General features: G+C 34.5%; 2 protein-coding genes across 2 annotated transcripts in view; both read left to right on the top strand.

The window, feature by feature from the left end:
- The first annotated feature begins 4,300 nt into the window (after window positions 1-4,300).
- On the top strand, window positions 4,301-5,222 carry LOC123660702 (leucine-rich repeat-containing protein 57). The gene has a single exon (XM_045595755.1). It carries the CDS (start codon window positions 4,459-4,461, stop codon window positions 5,173-5,175), a length of 717 nt encoding a protein of 238 aa, XP_045451711.1. The 5' UTR covers window positions 4,301-4,458; the 3' UTR covers window positions 5,176-5,222.
- Window positions 5,223-7,835: 2,613 nt separating this feature from the next.
- Window positions 7,836-20,999, top strand: part of LOC123665285 (1-acyl-sn-glycerol-3-phosphate acyltransferase alpha) — a 28,987-nt gene continuing 15,823 nt past the window's right edge. Inside the window, exons 1-3 of the mRNA XM_045599611.1 lie at window positions 7,836-7,997; window positions 17,177-17,270; window positions 20,027-20,115. Of these exons, the coding sequence (XP_045455567.1) occupies window positions 17,181-17,270; window positions 20,027-20,115 (179 nt within the window). The 5' untranslated portion in view covers window positions 7,836-7,997; window positions 17,177-17,180. The remainder of the gene's footprint in view (window positions 7,998-17,176; window positions 17,271-20,026; window positions 20,116-20,999) is intronic.

The following is a 20,999-nucleotide window of genomic DNA, read 5'->3' as shown; positions in this document are numbered from 1 at the left end:
TATAGTCTATATTAGTTGCTAGGTCGAATGTAGGTTTAAAATTATTGTGTATTAATGTGTCTAACGACCGCTCTGGTGTAGTGGTGTACGTAAGCCTTAAAACTCACCTGTAACATTCAACTGCATGAGCCCTTTTCTTTATTTAGGAGTAGGGTCGAAACTTAATTCATAATCATCATAGGTTGTCGAATATATTCACGCTATCATGTGTCTCTGTCAATTGTCTTTAAGCTGATAAAACGGTGTAGTACCGCTTATATTTTTAATTGACTTGTATTACAAATGTAAAGTTACGGACTCTAAGTTTATTATTACAGAAATAAAATAACTCCTTTCGGTAGTTTCAGTACTTCGGTAGTTTCAGAAGTTCAGTAGTTTCAAAAATTAGCCACTAGATCACACAAAATCAGTTCGCCCTAAAAATCTTGTAAAATAAATAAAAATTATTAAGTCCTTTCAATTATAATAATAAAAGGCGTTATTCTTTATGAAAGCATTATATAAATGATTTTTAATGTCATATCAAAAATTGACTGTTCAAGCGGGGATCGAATCTGCATCTCCAACTGATCTTAGCCAATTAAGCTAAGGAGCGATGTACTAATGTAGTATGTATGTGTAGCTAGATCGAAATTTTTCATGGAGAATGGAGAATACACGCTTTAAACCATCAAACCGGCGTACCCCCACCACTGCAGTTGACCGACCTGTTTATAAGACCGTGGTTTATCCATTTTATTAATAGCTTTTTGAAAGTTCACACCCATGAAGTTTTGTGTGAAGTTCATATTTCATACTATAATTTTTTTAAACATTTTTGAATATCATATCAAAAATTGACCGCTCCAGCGGGATTCGAACCCGCGTCTTCGACATACCGTGTCGACGCTCTAGCCAATTAAGCTATGGAACGATATACTCGCCAGAGCGAAACTTTTGATATGATGATTTTTACTTTCGGTTTAAGCGAACCGTGGCGCCGTCTATAGTGAGTTCTTTACAGAGACTCGTAACTATTCAAAGTTTCATATTACAATGAAAATCTTTGACAGGAGACGACACCATGCTATTTTTAATATGTACGATTTTTATTTTTGTGTTACCCACAATTAGGAATTCTAAACATTTTTGAATATCATATCAAAAATTGACCGCTCCAGCGGGATTCGAACCCGCGTCTTCGACATACCGTGTCGACGCTCTAGCCAATTAAGCTATGGAACGATATACTCGCCAGAGCGAAACTTTTGATATGATGATTTTTACTTTCGGTTTAAGCGAACCGTGGCGCCGTCTATAGTGAGTTCTTTACAGAGACTCGTAACTATTCAAAGTTTCATATTACAATGAAAATCTTTGACAGGAGACGACACCATGCTATTTTTAATATGTACGATTTTTATTTTTGTGTTACCCACAATTAGGAATTCTAAACATTTTTGAATATCATATCAAAAATTGACCGCTCCAGCGGGATTCGAACCCGCGTCTTCGACATACCGTGTCGACGCTCTAGCCAATTAAGCTATGGAACGATATACTCGCCAGAGCGAAACTTTTGATATGATGATTTTTACTTTCGGTTTAAGCGAACCGTGGCGCCGTCTATAGTGAGTTCTTTACAGAGACTCGTAACTATTCAAAGTTTCATATTACAATGAAAATCTTTGACAGGAGACGACACCATGCTATTTTTAATATGTACGATTTTTATTTTTGTGTTACCCACAATTAGGAATTCTAAACATTTTTGAATATCATATCAAAAATTGACCGCTCCAGCGGGATTCGAACCCGCGTCTTCGACATACCGTGTCGACGCTCTAGCCAATTAAGCTATTTTTGATATGATATTCAAAAATGTTTAGAATTCCTAATTGTGGGTAACACAAAAATAAAAATCGTACATATTAAAAATAGCATGGTGTCGTCTCCTGTCAAAGATTTTCATTGTAATATGAAACTTTGAATAGTTACGAGTCTCTGTAAAGAACTCACTATAGACGGCGCCACGGTTCGCTTAAACCGAAAGTAAAAATCATCATATCAAAAGTTTCGCTCTGGCGAGTATATCGTTCCATAGCTTAATTGGCTAGAGCGTCGACACGGTATGTCGAAGACGCGGGTTCGAATCCCGCTGGAGCGGTCAATTTTTGATATGATATTCAAAAATGTTTAGAATTCCTAATTGTGGGTAACACAAAAATAAAAATCGTACATATTAAAAATAGCATGGTGTCGTCTCCTGTCAAAGATTTTCATTGTAATATGAAACTTTGAATAGTTACGAGTCTCTGTAAAGAACTCACTATAGACGGCGCCACGGTTCGCTTAAACCGAAAGTAAAAATCATCATATCAAAAGTTTCGCTCTGGCGAGTATATCGTTCCATAGCTTAATTGGCTAGAGCGTCGACACGGTATGTCGAAGACGCGGGTTCGAATCCCGCAGGAGCGGTCAATTTTTGATATGATATTCAAAAATGTTTAGAATTCCTAATTGTGGGTAACACAAAAATAAAAATCGTACATATTAAAAATAGCATGGTGTCGTCTCCTGTCAAAGATTTTCATTGTAATATGAAACTTTGAATAGTTACGAGTCTCTGTAAAGAACTCACTATAGACGGCGCCACGGTTCGCTTAAACCGAAAGTAAAAATCATCATATCAAAAGTTTCGCTCTGGCGAGTATATCGTTCCATAGCTTAATTGGCTAGAGCGTCGACACGGTATGTCGAAGACGCGGGTTCGAATCCCGCTGGAGCGGTCAATTTTTGATATGATATTCAAAAATGTTTAGAATTCCTAATTGTGGGTAACACAAAAATAAAAATCGTACATATAATTTTTTTTGCTTATACCTCACTTTGTTGTTTGTTAATCAGTTGGAGATGCAGATTGGAACATATCAAATGTCACCGTACCTATCCTATGTGAAATGGATTATGGATAACCTATTATTTATTTTACCTAGCAAGCGTTATTTATGTTGAAAGAATATTTTTATTACTTACTTTGGAACTCAAATGTAAACAAAGCTGAATTGTACTATAATGTATAGGAATAATAACGAAATTCCTTTCAATGTCCAGAGCATTTCACTTTGCCGTATAATATATTAGTCCCATGTATACTTCACTATATCCATTTAATCTTCATGCTTCTTTTTCTGTATTCCGATTCTGTATGGTATGTGGTGTTGGTGCGACCGTGTTGTCACCCGACGGCTCAAGCGGAAGATCGGCGCTGACAGCTCTGCCAGCATATGCCGAGCTTGAGACCGGGTTTGCGATATCCTTATTGTATAATTTAATTTTTTAGCTTAATGGATATGTAATATTGATTTGTGTGGATGTTGCAAATAAAAAAGTATTATTATTATTATTATTATTATTACTTTAGTCTATCGCAGTCCACTGCTGGACATAGGCCGCCACAAGCCAAAAATTGTTGTGAACTTATGTGTTTTGCTCATAGTCACCACGCTGGGCAGGCGGGTTGGAGACCTCAGGGCTGGCTTTATCGAACTGAAGACGCTGCTGCACGTCTTCGGCCTGTGTATTTGGAAGTCAGCAGTTCGATGGTTATCCCGGCATCGGTCGGCTTTAACAGTTCTAAGGTGGTACTGTGTTATCCCTTAGTCGCCTCTTACGATACTCACGGGAAGAGAGGAGGGTGGCTATATTCTTTACTGCCGTAATCATACAGCATTGCTTGCACCTACCATACATCTATACTGATATAATAAAGCTGAAGACTTTGTTTGTTTGTTTGTTTGAACGCGCTAATCTCAGGAACTACTGGTCCGATTTGAAAAATTCTTTCATTGTTAGATAGCCCATTTATCGAGGAAGGGTATATAGGTATATATCATCACGCGAAGACCAATAGGAGCGGAGCACTAATGAAAAATGTTTTAAAATCGGGGTTTTTTTCTTTTTGAAAATTCCCCAGTTAGCCCAAAGTAACTATTCCACGTGGATGAAGTTGCGGGCAGAAGTCAGTTAATTTTATATATTTTTTGTAACTTAAAAAAATATTTTTTTTTGTACTGGGCGTTGGGAGCCCCTTGTATCCGCGGGGCCCTGGACTTAAGCCCTTGATTTGAGAATTTATTGACAACGAGGAATAAATTTAAATGATAAAAAGTAAAAATAAAACAAAGCGCTTGGCCGTTGTGTTTTTGGCATTAATATTAGTTCATACATAACGAGTAATTTAAAAAAAATATTCGATAATCAATCGATAATCGTTATTCTAAGTTGACACTTATCACTTTCTTGTGAATTTGACATTGACAATTGACATGAATTTGGTTACTGTTTGTATTTTGTACACTTCTTCTAAATAGTGATGAGTGAGCAAAAATTGTATTAAAAATTAATATTATTACCTTATTTAATTAGTGAAGTAAAACAGACAAATAATTTTAGTAAATAGAAACATTATTCAATGAAATGGGAAATTCAGGATTAAAACAACATTATGAAACGGCTTCTAAAACAGGCGTTTTACAGATATCAAACCATAAATTAAAAGAAATCCCTGAAGAAGTTTTTACTTTAGCGGAAAATCTCCGAAATTTGGATTTATCGAAGAATAAAATAACTCATGTACCTGAAGATTTGAGTATGTTTAAGTTTTTAAAACAACTGAATTTAAGCACAAATATGATTCAGGTTTTGCCCGAATCATTAGCAAATCTCAAAAAGTTAGAATTACTCAATGTTTCCTTTAATTCACTTGCGTCGCTACCCAAGTCTATAACTACTTTAAGTAATTTGAAGCAGGTGTATTTAAATGATAACAAATTCAAAGTTTTTCCAAAGGAACTGATTGGGCTTAATAATATAGAGGTTGTAAATCTTTCGAACAATAAGATAACAGAAATTCCAAAAGGTATGTCAAAATTCTATGCCATGGAATTAAATGTGAGTCAGAATGAGATTTCTGTGTTAAGTGATGATTTACATGAGGCACCTCGCTTGAAAATATTGAGATTAGAAGAAAACTGTTTAAGTCTAGATGTGATTACACCGAGCTTGCTTAGAGATTCAAAAATACACACGATTAATGTAGATGGAAATCTTTTTGAACCAAAGCAGTTAGCATCTCTAGAAGGCTACAATGAATACACAGAAAGATATACAGCTATGAAAAAGAAAATGTTTTGATAGTACTTTTAAATAAAAAGCAATAATAAATTTTAAAATGTATACAATTTATTTGTATTTTATCTGTTATGTTAGTATAAAGTAATAACATTGCTACTGGCTTTAAGAATACACTGCAGTTGCACCATTTATTTATTACATTTATCATATTTAAGGAATAGTTGCAGTTAAGTTTATATAACAATTATTAAATTGACTAAACTTGGATTAGAAAGTACCCTTTTAGACTTATACTTTTTGTATGTGTTATGAAATTTTTATAACAAGGGTATCATGTATTTTAATTTTACAGTAATATAGATATAAAAAATTATTTGTTTAATCTATTCCTAGTTCACTATGCAAAATTAGGTATTGTTTTTTCAATATTTAATATGTTCCAATTTATTAAATTTAAAAAAGTTAATGTATAAATAAAAATTTTCAATAAATAATATTTTACAATTACAATCTTTTACTAGTCACTAATCTCTATTTAACATTATTTATATCATTATCATCATCATTACAGCCTATACAGTCCACTGCTGGACATGGCCTCCGAAAGTTTACGCCAAAAATAATGTGAACTCATGTGTTTTGCCCATAGTCACCACGCTGGGCAGGCGGGTTGGTGACCGCAGGGCTGGCTTTGTCGCACCGAAGAAGCTGCTGCCCGTCTTCGGCCTGTGTATTTCAAAGCCAGCAATTGGATGGTTATCCCGCCACCGGTCGGCTTTTTAAGTTCCAAGGTGGTAGCGGAACTGTGCTATCTCTCAGTCGCCTCTTACGACACCCACGGGAAGAGAGGGGGTGGCCATATTCTTTAGTACTGTAGCCACACAGTACAACATTATTTATAGTACATAGTAAATTATTTTGATGCCAATAAGGCAATAGTTTACTGCTTCTCCATTTGGTATTAATTATTATTTGCTAAGCCTTGTCAAATCATTGTCATATGCTTCAAATTTACAGTTTTGATATTTTTATTTCGTTTATTTTTATAACCAAAGATAAATAATGTATGTACTTATGTACTTTTTATAACTGCATGGACTAAGGATGTTGTGTCATGTGTATTGAATTGTGGTAGATGGTCAATAATCAATATGTTGCAAGCTTGGTATTCAAGCTCTTTTAATTGTCCTCAAAACTACAATTAAATATTTTTAAAAATTCAAAAACAATTCTGTACTTTCATGTCCCCATAGTAACCTATTCAGCCTGACTGTTACTGACTGTATCTAGCCTGAACTAATATATATATTTATTTATATATGTATTATTTATAAGTATGTTTATCGAAAAAACAAATATGTAGCTATACCAGTCGGCTGTTACCTTTAACAAAGGCATTAAGTTGCTTGCTTTAGGAACAGACGACCGTGTGTGTATTGTGTAGATATTTATTTATTTATTTATTTATCTGGTATGGAGACATCTAAAAACAGAACTCTGAGTCTATTACACCTAAGCTGAACTTTTCTACGCAACGAAATATGAACATTAATATGGGTTATACCTCGACCTTACAGAAGATCACAGCTAAATAACACTGTTTTCAATCAGTGTCGTGTTTCTGTTGGTGTGTAAGATGACCAGAGCTCCTGGGGGGAACTGGGGATGGGGTCGCCAACGCGCTAACGATGCTTCTGATGTTGCCGACGTCTATAATCTACGGTAATCGCTTACCATCAGAAGAGCGGTACGTTTATTTGTCGATCTAGTTACATTAATAATTATTAATAGTATTTGCTTGCAAACGAAAAAAACCGACTTTAATTACATCGACAAGTAATACAACGTAGGAAGACGAAAATATAGTCAAGTAAATACGCGTTATCAAAGATTACTCTAAAAGTTGTTATCAGATCTCGATAAAATGTATATGTGACCACATGATAAACATCAGCTTTCGATTAAATTAAAAATTATCAAAATCGGTACACCCAGTAAAAAGTTATTGCGGATTTTCGAGAGTTTCCCTCGTTTTCTGGGATTCCATCATCAGATCCTGGTTTCCTTATCATGGTATCAAACTAGGGATATCTTCTTTCCAACAAAAAAAGTTTTATCAAAATCGGTACATTCAGTAGACAGTTATGCGGTATAATACATCGTAGGTCGACGAAAAAAGCGTCAAGTAAAGACGCATTATTATTAGATATAACTTGACAAGTAGTTGTTAGATCTCAAATAAATTTAAATGGCACCAAAATGACACACACTACCTTTCGATTAAAAAAAAATTTCGAAATCGGTCCACCCAGTCAAAGGTTCTGAAGTAACTTAAATAAAAAAATACAGTCGAATTGAGAACCTCCTTTTCTGGAAGTCGGTTAAAAAAGCAGCACTATTTAACGCTCCAACATATATATAATATAAACTTTTATATTAGCGAATACAATATCCTTATTGTAAAATAGCTCAGTAGTAAATTATAAACACAGTTTTTAGCGGAGATACAATTCTTTATTTATTTTTTATGCCTTATTGCTATGCAAATTTTATGTATATTTATTATTTCTGGCTGTAAACAAATACATTTTTATTTTGTCATATAAACTGAGTTTCTTAATTCGCTCATAAACTATAGATATACTTATCGTATCACGAGTCACGACTTCGTATATTGTGTTATCGCGTCCTTAAAATGACGTCACCTTAACTACGCTGTCGGTGCAAGCGTAGTTTAGTTGTTGTGGCACTCTAGTGTGCGTTGGGTGGAATTTTGTTAAGTTAATGTATTGTGAGAAAGCATAGGACGCACGCTTCTTTGACCTACATATGTCATAAAGTTTTTGTTTGACAACGAATCGATTAATTCCTTCAATAAAAATGTAAGTTATTTAAATTTTTTTTTATTAATATTTATTAGGAACTAAAAGCTTTTACTTATAATTTTTTCATTAGTCGTACTGTTTCTTTAATTTTTTCTCCCTAATAAAAATGTTTTTAACTGTAATTTTTAAATTTAACTGTAATGTTAATAATAATTTCAATTCAATGTCTTAAAGCTAAATCTTTTAGGTTTATATATCTACTAGCTGACTCGGCAAACGTTGTTTTGCCGCTAAACGCTATTTAAAAATAGGGGTTGGTGGTAGAAGGGTGAAAATTTAGGGTTACATGTATTTTTCAACACCAAATCATAATCAAATCAAAAATTAATAATTTATGTAAAAAAAATAAAATAGGGTGGACTACCCTTAACATTTAGGGGGATGAAAAATATATGTTGTTCGATTGTCAGACCTACCCAATATGCGCACAAAATTTCATGAGAACCGGTCAAGCCGTTTCGGAGGAGTTTAACTACAAACACCCCGACACGAGAATTTTATATATTAGATTTCATATGATTTACGAGTAAAAGTGCAATCAGTTAAAAAACTATGAAAGCGTTTCTTTTGACTACGAGCCGTAAAATCAGGGTTCATTCAAACCAATAAAAATGTTCACATACCTGTTTTAAAATTTTAGTTTGTAACACATGTACCTGTGTAGGTACGCACATAGGCATATCTTTGATTAACAAATATTTCTTATAATTGGATTGGACAAAAACTTAAATATGAACTTATTTTTATTAGTGACGCAATATAAAATCGTAACTGTATCCGATTTGATCATTAGTCATTACATAGGGGGCGTTCATAAAATACGTGAGATGTTTAAGGGGGGGAGGGGGTCGAGTCAAATCTCATCTAATCTTACGTTGGAGAGAGGGGGCCTCGGCAAATATCACGCAATTTTTCTGATTGATACAAAAAAATATATACTATTTTGGTCCATTTAATCCTGATTGTACAAGCTTAAGATTAAGGTAATCTTAAGCGTAGGTAATCGTAATACGATTAAGATCATTCACTAATTCGTTCGAAAGAAAATAATTTCATTCATACTTCGACGTTATACATCTACTGACTGTCTGAGTTGTTGATTGTGTCTGAGTACTAGTCTTAACTAGTCATAAATAAAAGCACGTAGCAAATTTATTTTTTATTTTTACAATAACAATCCAACGCGTTTACGTAAAAAACCCACATTTTGAAAAATCTCACGTGAGATTGGGGGATGGGGGAGGGGGTTGAATAAAATCTCACCAGGGGGGGGAGGGAGGGACAGAAAATTTGAAAATCCACCTCACGTAATTTATGGACGCTCCCATAAACCTTTTGAGAAAATAATGTGACGATAACACTGTGGCCAAAACAATACATTTTTTTTAAATTTGGTTCTTTTCTGTTTGTCTGTCTGTTTGTTACTAGTAATGAATCTTAGTATAGCTTAAGCCTAATAGCTTTAAGCCTACTTATAACATGTATTATTGTAAAATATAACGTTGTCTATTTTGTATGAGCAGCGTAGTGACCATAATGTCTGTATAAGCATAACCACAGAGTACTTTATTATATATAGGAAACATAACCGCGTTGATGTGCTAAATGCCAAAATTTTGTAAATTTTTTCTTAAAAGAAATTATTTTCAATCCTTTTTTGTAGTAGTGGTAATTAAATAGACATTCGCTTAAGCGACATTTTAAAAAGTTAGAACACTCATTCAATATATGATCATCTAATTGGTACCTATTAATGAAATAAATACATGATCATGATGAGATGACATCAGATTAGGTATGGACAATCAACTCGTCACAGTATTAATTTTACTTGATTTCAGTAATGCTTTTAATGCTATTGATTTTGATTTACTACTAGCCACACTTAGTTCTCTTAACATATCTCCTGAAGTGATTGACTGGTTTCATAATTACTTGCACAATCGTCGGCAGCGCATACACATTGATGGTCATTCTTCCAACTGGTGTATGAGTAAAGCTGGCGTGCCGCAAGGTGGCGTGTTGTCCCCTCTATTATTTTCGATTTTTATTTCATCTGTCACTAATCACATCTCTTCTCTCTGTCATTTGTACGCAGATGATCTTCAAATCTACTCACAATCTCATCTCAGTGAAATCTCGCAATGTATAAATTTGTTGAATAAAGATCTTACATCTATTCAACGATGGAGTAAGTCTTATGGTTTAAGGGTTAATCCTATAAAAACGCAGGTTATTGTCGTCGGCAGTCAGAAGTTGATTTCCCGTATCAACTGGACGCAATTACCGCCATTAATAATTGATGGGGTTTGTTTACCGATAAGTGATAAGGTTAAAAATTTGGGAGTTACTTTTGATAAATATCTTTCTTGGATTCCTCATGTTAATGAAGTAAGTAGGAAATTGTTTGCCTCGATGAAATTGCTAAAAAGGCTACGTAACTTTCTCCCTATTTCCACTAAAATAAAGATAGCGCAATCCCTTCTGCTTCCCATTCTTGATTACGCCGATACGTGCTTTATTAATATAAATGAGGAACAAGTAAATAAACTTGAGCGCCTACAAAACCTCTGTATTCGATTTATATTTGGACTTCGCAAATATGACCACGTTTCTGAATTTCGAAAAAAACTCAAGTGGCTTCCTATACGACTTCGCAGGAATACTCACATATTGACCCTTCTTTATACTATCCTCTTCAATCCTTCTGCTCCGCACTATTTAAAAAATCGATTTGAGTTTCTCAGTAATTCTCACGAACGGCCTCTCCGTTCGAAAGAAAGTCGGATATTGAAGATCCCTCCACATTCTACATCCTTTTATTCTAAATCTTTTACTGTGGAAGCTTGTCGTCTTTGGAACTCATTGCCACTGTCTATAAAGAATGCTCAAACATTAGCGACATTTAAAAAACTCACAAAAGAAATGTATTTATCGTCTTAATGTATGTCAAGCAATTTTATTTCAATGAGTACTTTATGCTATGATGTTTTGTCTGTCATTTAAAATTTATCAGGTTTTTTTTTTACTATTATTGATATATATGTATTTGTGTATGTGTATGTATATGTATGTGTATGTATATATGTATATGTATATATCTGAATGTATGTATATGTAAGTAAGTATTATGTATATGTAAGTAAATGTATTTGGTGTACATGTACGTTTGTGACTATGTTCATATGTATGTTACATAACATTTTTGCGCCCCATCCACACTTCTTATTTAGTCCTCTGCCCAAAGGTTGCCTGGAAGAGATCGCTGTATTAGCGATAAGGCCGCCTGTTGCAGCTGATGCAAATTTTATTTTTATATTTCATTTGTTATGCTGTTAAAACCTTGTATTAGTGTGCGAAAGTGTAAATAAATAAATAAATAAATAAATACCTATGTATAGAAAAAATATATTGTCAATTGAAGTTCCTACACAAATGTAAGATGTAAAATGTAATGTTATGTTGTAAAATAAATGTTACAATGTATAAAATACATTAAATAATAATAATAAATATTATATAATAATTATGTGATGTAATATACTAAGAATCATACGTAGGTAAGATTAGATTAAGTTTAATTCTGCGGATATACCTACGGGACTTCTCATTGATAGATAAACCGCAAACAATAGGTTTGACAGTCCTGCCCTGATATTAACTTTACACTACCTGAATAATTCTGAACAGATGGAAATCTGAGAGCGCTAGATTGGAATTTTATGGTGGATGAAATAAGATTTCGCATTCAAACTCTCAATTTTTCTTGAGTGGTTAAAAACGTATATGGTCAGGCGCTGTCGTGATGAAAGACCACACCTTTTCTGTTTATCAATTCTGGCCGCTTATTCTCAATTTCTTGCTTAAGTCTCACCAGCTGTTGACAGTAGGAATCCGAACTGATGGTTTTGCCTGGCGGTAAAAGCTCATAATGAATGATGGCCTTCCAATCTCACCATACACTCAACATCACCTTATTGCATGTCAACCCGGATTTTGCGAAGGTCTGTGCAGCTTGACCGACCTTTGACTACGATCTCTTTCGTACATTCTCATCGCAGGTGATCTACTTTTCGTCACCGGTAATTAATCAATTTCTTCAAAAATGGTTCGATATCATTATGTCTTAAGAGAGAATCGCAAAATAATGAGTACACGGTTCATTAGGTTTCATTCAGTGTGTTCATGTGGCACCCATATAGCTTTTTGAAGTGAAACTTCTTTAGGCCCATGAGGGGTAAAATTTTTACGGATCAAACGCGTCACGGCGTCACGAGTCACGAATTTTTAAACGTCCATACCACGTTGAATATACCGATTTTCGTCTGATCACCGAAGTTAAGCAACGTTACGCGCGGTCAGTACTTGGATGGGTGACCGCCAGGAACACCGCGTGACATTGGGTTTTTTTTTTCAATTAAGTTTCATTTTTATAATTGTGTTTGCTCACAAACGAAAAAAAACCGTCTTCAATTACATCGACGAGTAATACAACGTAGATCGACGAAAAAATAGTCAAGTAACTACGCGTTATCAAAGATTACTCAAAAAGTGGTTATCAAATCTCAATAAAATTTATATGTGACCACATGACAAACATCAGCTTTCGATTAAATTAAAAATTATTAAAATCGGTACACCCAGTAAAAAGTTATTGCGGATTTTCAAGAGTTTCCCTCGATTTCTTTGGGATCCCATCATCAGATCCTGGTTTCCTTATCATGGTACTAAACTAGGGATATCTTCTTTCCAAAAAAAAAAAAAGAATTATCAAAATCGGTATACCCAGTAAAAAGTTATTGCGGATTTTCAAGAGTTGCCCTCGATTTCTCTGGGATCCCATCATCAGATCCTGGTTTCTTTATCATGGTACTAAACTAGGGATATCTCCTTTCCAACAAAAAAAGAATTATCAAAATCAGTACATCCAGTAGAAAGTTATGCGGTATAATACAACGTAGGTCGACGAAAAAAGCGTCAAGTAAAAACGCATTATTAGATATAACTCGAAAAGTAGTTGTTAGATCTCAAATAAATTAAAATGGGACAAATTGACACACACCACCTTTCGATTAAAAAAAAATTGTCGAAATCGGTCCACACGGTCAAAAGTTCTGATGTAGATAACATACATTAAAAAGAAAAACTGTCGAATTGAGAACCTCCTCCTTTTTTGGAAGTCGGTTAAAAATGTTACATTTCGATGGTATCAAAACCAGCCAGTTATATTATACAACCAAAAACGTTTTATTACAATTTTTAATTCTAGAAAATGAGACATTTCCTTCGACCTATCATTATTGTATGTACGTTATATAAATGCAAATATGGAGCAGCCCGACTGGAGTAGTACCGCGAACTTACAGAAAATCACAGCTAAATAATAGTGCTTTCAAGCAATATTGTGTTCCTGTTGCTGAGTAAGGTGACGAGAGCGGTGAGCCAGAGCAGAGAGTGATGGGGATTGGGTCGGCAACGCGCTTGCGATGCTTCTGGTGTTGCAGACGTCTATAAGCTGCGGTAATCACTTAGCGTGAGCCGTGCGCTTGTTTGCTGCACTAGTGATATAAAAAAAATCGCTTCGTAAATAAGCCATTATTTCTCGTAAAAAGTAAAGGATAAAAATGATTATTGTTGGTTATCCTATTTTTTTACCCAGAGGAAATCCCTAACGGATGCCTCCAGCCCGGGGGAGCTGGAGGGTATGTCCGATTCGCAGGGACTAAAACCTCTGGGGTGTTCCTTCGAGACGCCCCTGGGCGGAATCACGGGGACGCGGTTGCACTTCCGCGATAATTGTGGGTTAGCCCTAAGAGATAGAATTACGAGTATATCATAGCAGACTTTTTTGTAGATCTTTTTAAGGTGTACAATACTGTAGTATATTATTTTGATCTATCTCGTGGGGTTCAGCCAGCGTTGCAACGTAAGCGCAAAAAAATGTATACAAAATAGAAAATAAAATAAAATGTATAAATGTAATTTACGATACCACTTTAAAAAACCTCTAAAATTATCAGTGTTTACTTACTTTATTATGCATACAAGTATTATACATATAAAATTTCCCCTTGAATCACTCTATCTATTAAAGATAATATTTGTATATCATCCTACAACACCTATTACCTTTACTAACTCTAGCAGTAACTATTTATCTAAAGTTAATGTTAACAAAGATAGTGTTTTAAATTTTTTACAAACTATAGACAAAAGTAAAGGTGCAGGATGTGACGGTATCCCGCCGTTGTTTTTCGTTTCTTGTGCTGAGAGCCTTTGCTATCCTATTACAATATTGTTTGACAGGTCACTACAAGAAGGAATTTTTCCTGATGCCTGGAAAAAAGCCCAAATTGTTCTCGTCCATAAAAAGGGTTCAAATTCCTTAATTTCTGACTATCGTCCAATATTCATCCTCTATACTATCGCTAAGTTGTTTGAAAAAGTAGTGTATGAAGATATCTACTATTATTGCTAAGGGCATCCCACATACACAACACGGATTCATACGCGGTAGGTCAACCTTATCCGATCTAGCTATATTTTCTGATTTTGTTTTAAAAGCAATGGAGAAGGGTAGACAGGTTGACGTGGTCAATACGGATTTAGAGAAAGCTTTCGACCGTGTAGACCATGACATCCTTCTTGAAAAGCTACACGGTCTCGGAATTTATGGTGATTTGTTACGTTGGTTGCGGTCTTATCTTACAAACCGTACGCAGACTGTTTTTCTTGGAGGTTATAGATCGGACTACATCCATGTACCCTTTGGGATAAACCAGGGATCTCATATCGACCCTCTTTTCTATAGCGCGTATATTTATGACATAAGTACGGTTCTTGTAAACTCAAAACACTTACTCTATGTTGACGACAAAAAAAAAAGTATACACGAGCGTACACACGGTTGATGATATAAGCGGTTACAACATGATCTTAACAACCTATTTGATTACTATACAAAGAACAATATAAATGTTAGTATTCAGAAATGTCAATGCATTAGTTTTACTCGTAAAAATAATCCTATTGTTTTTAAATATAATTTTAATGGCGTTGAAATTGGCAGAACAAAGATGGACCGCGATTTAGGTGTATATTTTGATTGCAAAATGTTAATGTCTTCTCATATTAATATAATTATATTCAAAGCACTAAGAAATCTTGGTTTTGTCATACGAACCTGTAGTCCTTTTAAAGATCCTCTTAGCTTCAAAATAGTTTATTACGCATACGTTAGAAGCATCTTACAATACTCTGCTCCTATATGGTCCCCACGGTATAATGTTTTTATAAAACGCATTGAAATTGTACAAAAGAAATTTGTTCATCACCTTAAATTTAAGTGTAGAAAAGCCGATATAAGTGGTGAATACGTAGAAATCTGCCGAGCTTATAACCTTCTGACGTTAACGGAACGCAGGGAGGTATTAGACATGGGGCTATTGTATGATATATTTCGTGGCCGCATCAACTGCCCGGAGCTTGCTGAACGCATTATACTAAACAACCCTTCACGACGCACAAGGCACACTGACTTATTTTATGTCCCGAACTGCTCCATCAACTATGTACAGAATTCTATACCTACAAGATTACCCATACAATTTGAAATTTCAAGACGTAGATATTTTCAAAGGTTCAAAAAATATTTTTCAAAATAAAATAAAACAACAGTTCTTTAAAAATAATAATCAAAACAACAACTAAAATATATATAATTTATAATTATTTCATTAATATTTATACAATCTTCACTATTATTATTATCATTAATATATATGTCATATTTCCTTCCATATAGATTAATTGTTTATAATTTATACTTTCCAAGGATACTTATAGGTTTAATATGAAAGTAAGATTGTTGACGCCGCGTTGGCGCAACGGTCACAGCCATGGATTGTACCTGTTGCGCTGGCGGTTGCGGGTTCGATCGCCACACATGACAAACATTTGTATTGGCCATACAGGTGTTTGCCGTGGTCTGGGCGTTTGTGCAGTCCTTCTGGGTCTCCCCACCGTGCCTCGGAGAGCACGTTAAGCCGTCGGTCCCGGTTGTTATCATATACACCTGATAGCGATCGTTACTCATAGTAGGGAATATATCCGCCAACCCGCATTGGAGCAGCGTGGTGGATTAAGCTCTGATCCTTCTCCTACATGGGGAAAGAGGCCTATGCCCAGTAGTGGGATATTAGAGGCTGAAGCGTAAGAATGATTTTTTTTCTTTTTTTTTCATCGTGTTAATGGTTTTGTGTTTCCTTTTATTTTATTTTATTTTTGTTTTTCACGTTTCGTTATTTAAATTTTAAACGGATGGATAGTCGTAATTGGCCTTTTTGATTATATTTCATTCTTGTTTGTTTTATATTTTTTTCTGTGCTGTGTACCATCTCTTATAAATAGATAAATAAATAAATAAATAAAAAATCGCATCATAATCCGTTGCGTAGTTTTAAAGATCTAAGCATACATAAGGACAGACAGACAGCGGGAAGCGACTTTGTTTCATATTATGTAGTGATAAGTGTGCGAAATTTCATACTCCTCCGTTTGCGCAATTTTCGTAAAAAGGGGTACAAAGTTTTTGCTTCACGTATTAATATATATATTTTAATATTAAATATATTTATTTACACAAGCATATCCGCACGATACCCGTAACGGCGGTTTTGACAAGAACTATCTAGAAAACATCTCACCGCGCATGATCGGGAAGTTGACTAGACATATTATATCGCCTAGACATATATCGCCTATCTACGTCTCACGAGAAGTCTCGCGTTAAATCAGTTATCAAATAATTTATTAAATAGCCTAATAGTTATAGTTCAAGAAATAAGATTATTGACTTAATTAGTATGTAAAAATTTACTTTAAAGAACTTTAAAAATATATATTATTAATGTCAACATAGGTAACGGGTTATGGTTATTTTTTAATTTAAATTAGGTACTAGTGATTTTAATTATTTATACATAATTATACATAATTTTAGGAGGAATAAAATATTATGTTTTAATACATATTTTATACCATGAGAGCGATTCTTTTCATATAGAACTCGAAGAAAAAAAATATATTAAGGTTCTTTCAAAAGACAGTTTTTAAATATTATAATAGTTTAATTTGATCATCAATATGTTTATTGTTGTTTTTTTTTTTTATTTCAGAAAAATGGCTGCATTTAACGTCGTCCTTGGCTGTGTTATGGCACTTTTATTGATACTATTTACTATCAGCTCCATCGCTAGATATTATATCAAGGTGCGGTATAGTGAATGAATAAATTAATGAACTTTGTTGTACACCACGAATTAAAACAAAGCAATAAAAAAGTTAAGAATTGGAAAAATACTTCGTTACTCAATCGGCTCTTTTTTCGCTAATAGAGCAACCACCTCCAGGCAATTGGTAGAATTACCCATAAGTCTGCTTGGAAAGTGTATACGTGTAATCTATAATCTATAATCTATCTATAATCTATAATATATATAAACGCGAAAGGTCACTCATCACGAAATCTCCAAAACTATAACACCTAAAAACTTGAAATTTGGCAGGTAGGCTCCTTATAAGACGTAGACATCCGCTAAGAACGGATTTTATAAAAAACGACCCCACGGGGGTTGGAAGTTTGTATGAAACTCCTATGTTTTTGAAGTAAGAGACTTGAAATTTCAAATGTAAGCTCTATATATGGTGAAAAGGTGTCCAAATAATGTATCTTTAGAAATAAACCCCTTTTTGGGGTTAAAACGGGGGATAGTAGGTTGGCTCACTGATCACGAAATCTCCGAAACTATAACAGTTACAAACTTGAAATTTGGCAGAAAGGCTCCTTATAGGGCGTAGACATCCGCTAAGAACGAATTTTACGAAATTCGACCCTTAAGGGGGTAAAACGGGGGTTGGAAGTTTGTATGAAAGTCCTATGTTTTTGAAGTAAGAGACGTAATTTAAAATGTATGCTCTATAGATAGTGAAAAGGTGTCCAAATAATGTATCTTTAGGAATCAACTCCCATTTGGGGCTAAAACGGGGTATGGTAGGTTGACTCACTCATCACAAAATCTCCGAAACTATAACAGTTACAAACTTGAAATTTGGCAGGTAGGTTCCTTATAGGGCGTAGACATCTGATAAGACCTGATTTTATGAAACTCGACTCCTAAGGGGATAAGACGGGGGTTGGAAGTTTGTATGAAAGTCCTATGTTTTTGAAGAAAGAGACTTGAAATTTAAAATTTAAGCTCTATAGATGGTGAAAAGGTGTCCAAATAATATATCTTTAGAAATCAACCCCTTTTTGGGGTTAAAACGGGGGATCGTAGGTTGACTCACTGTTCACGAAATCTCCGAAACTATAACACTTACAAACTTGAAATTTAGCAGGTAGGCTTTGTATAAGGCGTAAACTACCGCTAAGAATGGATTTTACGAAACTCGACCCCTAAGAGGGTAAAATGGGGGTTGAAAGTTTGTATGAAAGTCCTATGTTTTAGTAGTAAGAGACTTGAAATTTAAAATATATACTCTAGAGATGGTGAGAAGGTGTCCAAATAATGTATGTTTAGAAATCAACTCCCTTTTGGGGTTAAAATGGGGGATGGCAGGTTGACTCACTAATCACGAAATCTCTGCAAAATATAACAGTTACAAACTTGAAATTTTGCAGATAGGTTTCTTATAGGGCGTAAACATCCGCCATGAACGGATTTTACGAAACTCGACCCCTGAGGGGGTAAAACGGAGGTTGGAAGTTTGTATGAAAGTCCTATGTTTTAGAAGTAAGAGAGTTGAAATTTAAAATGTATGCTCTATAGATGGTGAGAAAGTATCTAAATAATACATCGTAATCTATATATATATAAAAGAAGAAGGTCACTGACTCACTCATCACGAGAACTCAAAAACCGCTAGTCCATCCGTTCAAGATGGACAAAGATGAAATTTGGTAGGGAGGTAGCTTATATTTACTAGACGTCCGCTAAGAACAGATATTGCGATATTCTACGGCTAAGCGGGTTTAATTGGGTTGATAGTTTGTATGAAACATATACAGCAGCTATAAGTTCGCCTGATAGGTTATTTATACTGCAGCCTGAAAATAAAACTAAAAATGTGGTGTATAGAGAGGTTTTATAAAAATAACTATTAAATTATACTAAATTGTGCCTTTGAAAAAGTTACTCATAGTGATAAGCATTTCAAGTTACTGAAATAAAAAAATAATTTGCGCTAAGCATCTTAATAGTAATGCATATCTTCATAACCACGCGGACGTAGTCGCGGGCAACAGTTAGTGTATTATAAAACAAAGTCCCCAAAAGCGTATGTGATCGATTCCCTCAAAATCTACTGAACGGATTTTCATGCGGTTTCACCAATGGAGAGAGGGCTTCAAGAGGAAGGCTTATGGAACGGCTAAGCCGATTATGATGAGAGTTTCACTGGAAGTTTGCCGGGAAAACTTTGTGACAAACTGATTTCAACTAGCTTCACAGCTAGTATTATGATAAAAGGAAAGTGTGATATTAAAAATTTAGAATATTTACTAATTACTAATGTCTTGTCATTGTTGTTTTACGATAATATTGCTTTCTGATGGTGATAAGGAATAATTAAAATTAGTTCCAAACTTTATCGACTACAAATAAATAAATAGTTTCTACTTAAAATAATATTTGAATAGACAACGCAATTAGAGTATCATCACACATTATAAGTATTCCCTTGTTGTTAAAAATGCTTCTTTTGTTTCGGAGAATTATTATCTACCACTTTACTATGTACCTACCATATTTTTCTTCAACTAGCATGGTACATATATTTATGTTATCCCGCCATAGGTCGGCTTTTTAAGTTCCAAGGTGGTAGTGGAACTGTGTTATTTCTTAGTCGCCTCTTACGACACCCACAGGAAGAGAGGGGGTCGCTATATTCTTTACTGCCGTTACCACACAGATATTTTTTTTGTCATATAAAGTAAAGGTATTAAATTAAATTATTATTGTACACAGTTCACATTGTTCATCGTGCTGTCACTAATCTTCGCGTCTGCGCCGCTACCGTTAATGTTTTTTAGACCGTTCAGTCCTAAAAATGCTCTGTAAGTATTATAGTTTTGGTCTATTTATTTATTTAAAGTTTATACATTTAACGATTGCCTGACTGATTGATGATTAATGGATATTACACCAATAAATCGTAGCAAAGCGATTTAGTCTAAATTTTCTTTCCAATGATAGAGAAATTTTTAAAACTATAATAAGTATATCTAAATATTGATTATTGATTCTATATAATGATCTTTGAAAAATGTGCTATATCTCTATAATATTTAGGTATGACTCGACAGTCGTCCTATCGTCCGACATGTGAAACGTGTGAAGTTGAAATGAGTTGAATGAAGTTTAACTGAAGTAGGGCACAGCAGGAATTTCCTGCTCAAAATATGGAGCAGCCCGACTGGGGTAGTACCTCGACCTTACAGAAGATCACAGCAAAATAATACTGTTTTCAAGCAGTATTGTGTTCCTGTTGGTGAGTAAGGTGACCAGAGCTCCTGGGGGGATTGGGGATTGGGTCGGCAACGCGCTTGCGATGCTTCTGGTGTTGCAGGCGTCTATAAGCTACGGTAATCGCTTACCATCAGGTGAGCCGTACGCTTGTTTGCCGACCTAGTGACATAAAAAAAAAGAGTAATCAAGTTTTTTGAAATATTTATTTTTCATTGTATTTTTCGTAATTTTTCGTATCGTTAGAACCATTGTACAAAGCATGAGTCAACTATAAAAACAAAAATTAGCCGTATAAGTTAACAATCGAGCACAACATTGAGCGATTTATTTTTAATTATATAGATATCTAATAGATATAACACATCGCTGACCGTCCGTCAGTTTTTCTGAGTCTGACTATCCGTATTTGAAACCGTGAAGAGTATACGCATTGTCCGCACATACATATTTCTCAATTGCCCTTTTTATACTC

Source organism: Melitaea cinxia, chromosome 2, assembly GCF_905220565.1.
Source record: "Melitaea cinxia chromosome 2, ilMelCinx1.1, whole genome shotgun sequence".
In the NCBI taxonomy this organism is placed as follows: domain Eukaryota; kingdom Metazoa; phylum Arthropoda; class Insecta; order Lepidoptera; family Nymphalidae; genus Melitaea; species Melitaea cinxia.
Note: the sequence above shows the minus strand (reverse complement) of the source record. Positions and strands in the feature narration are given on the sequence as shown.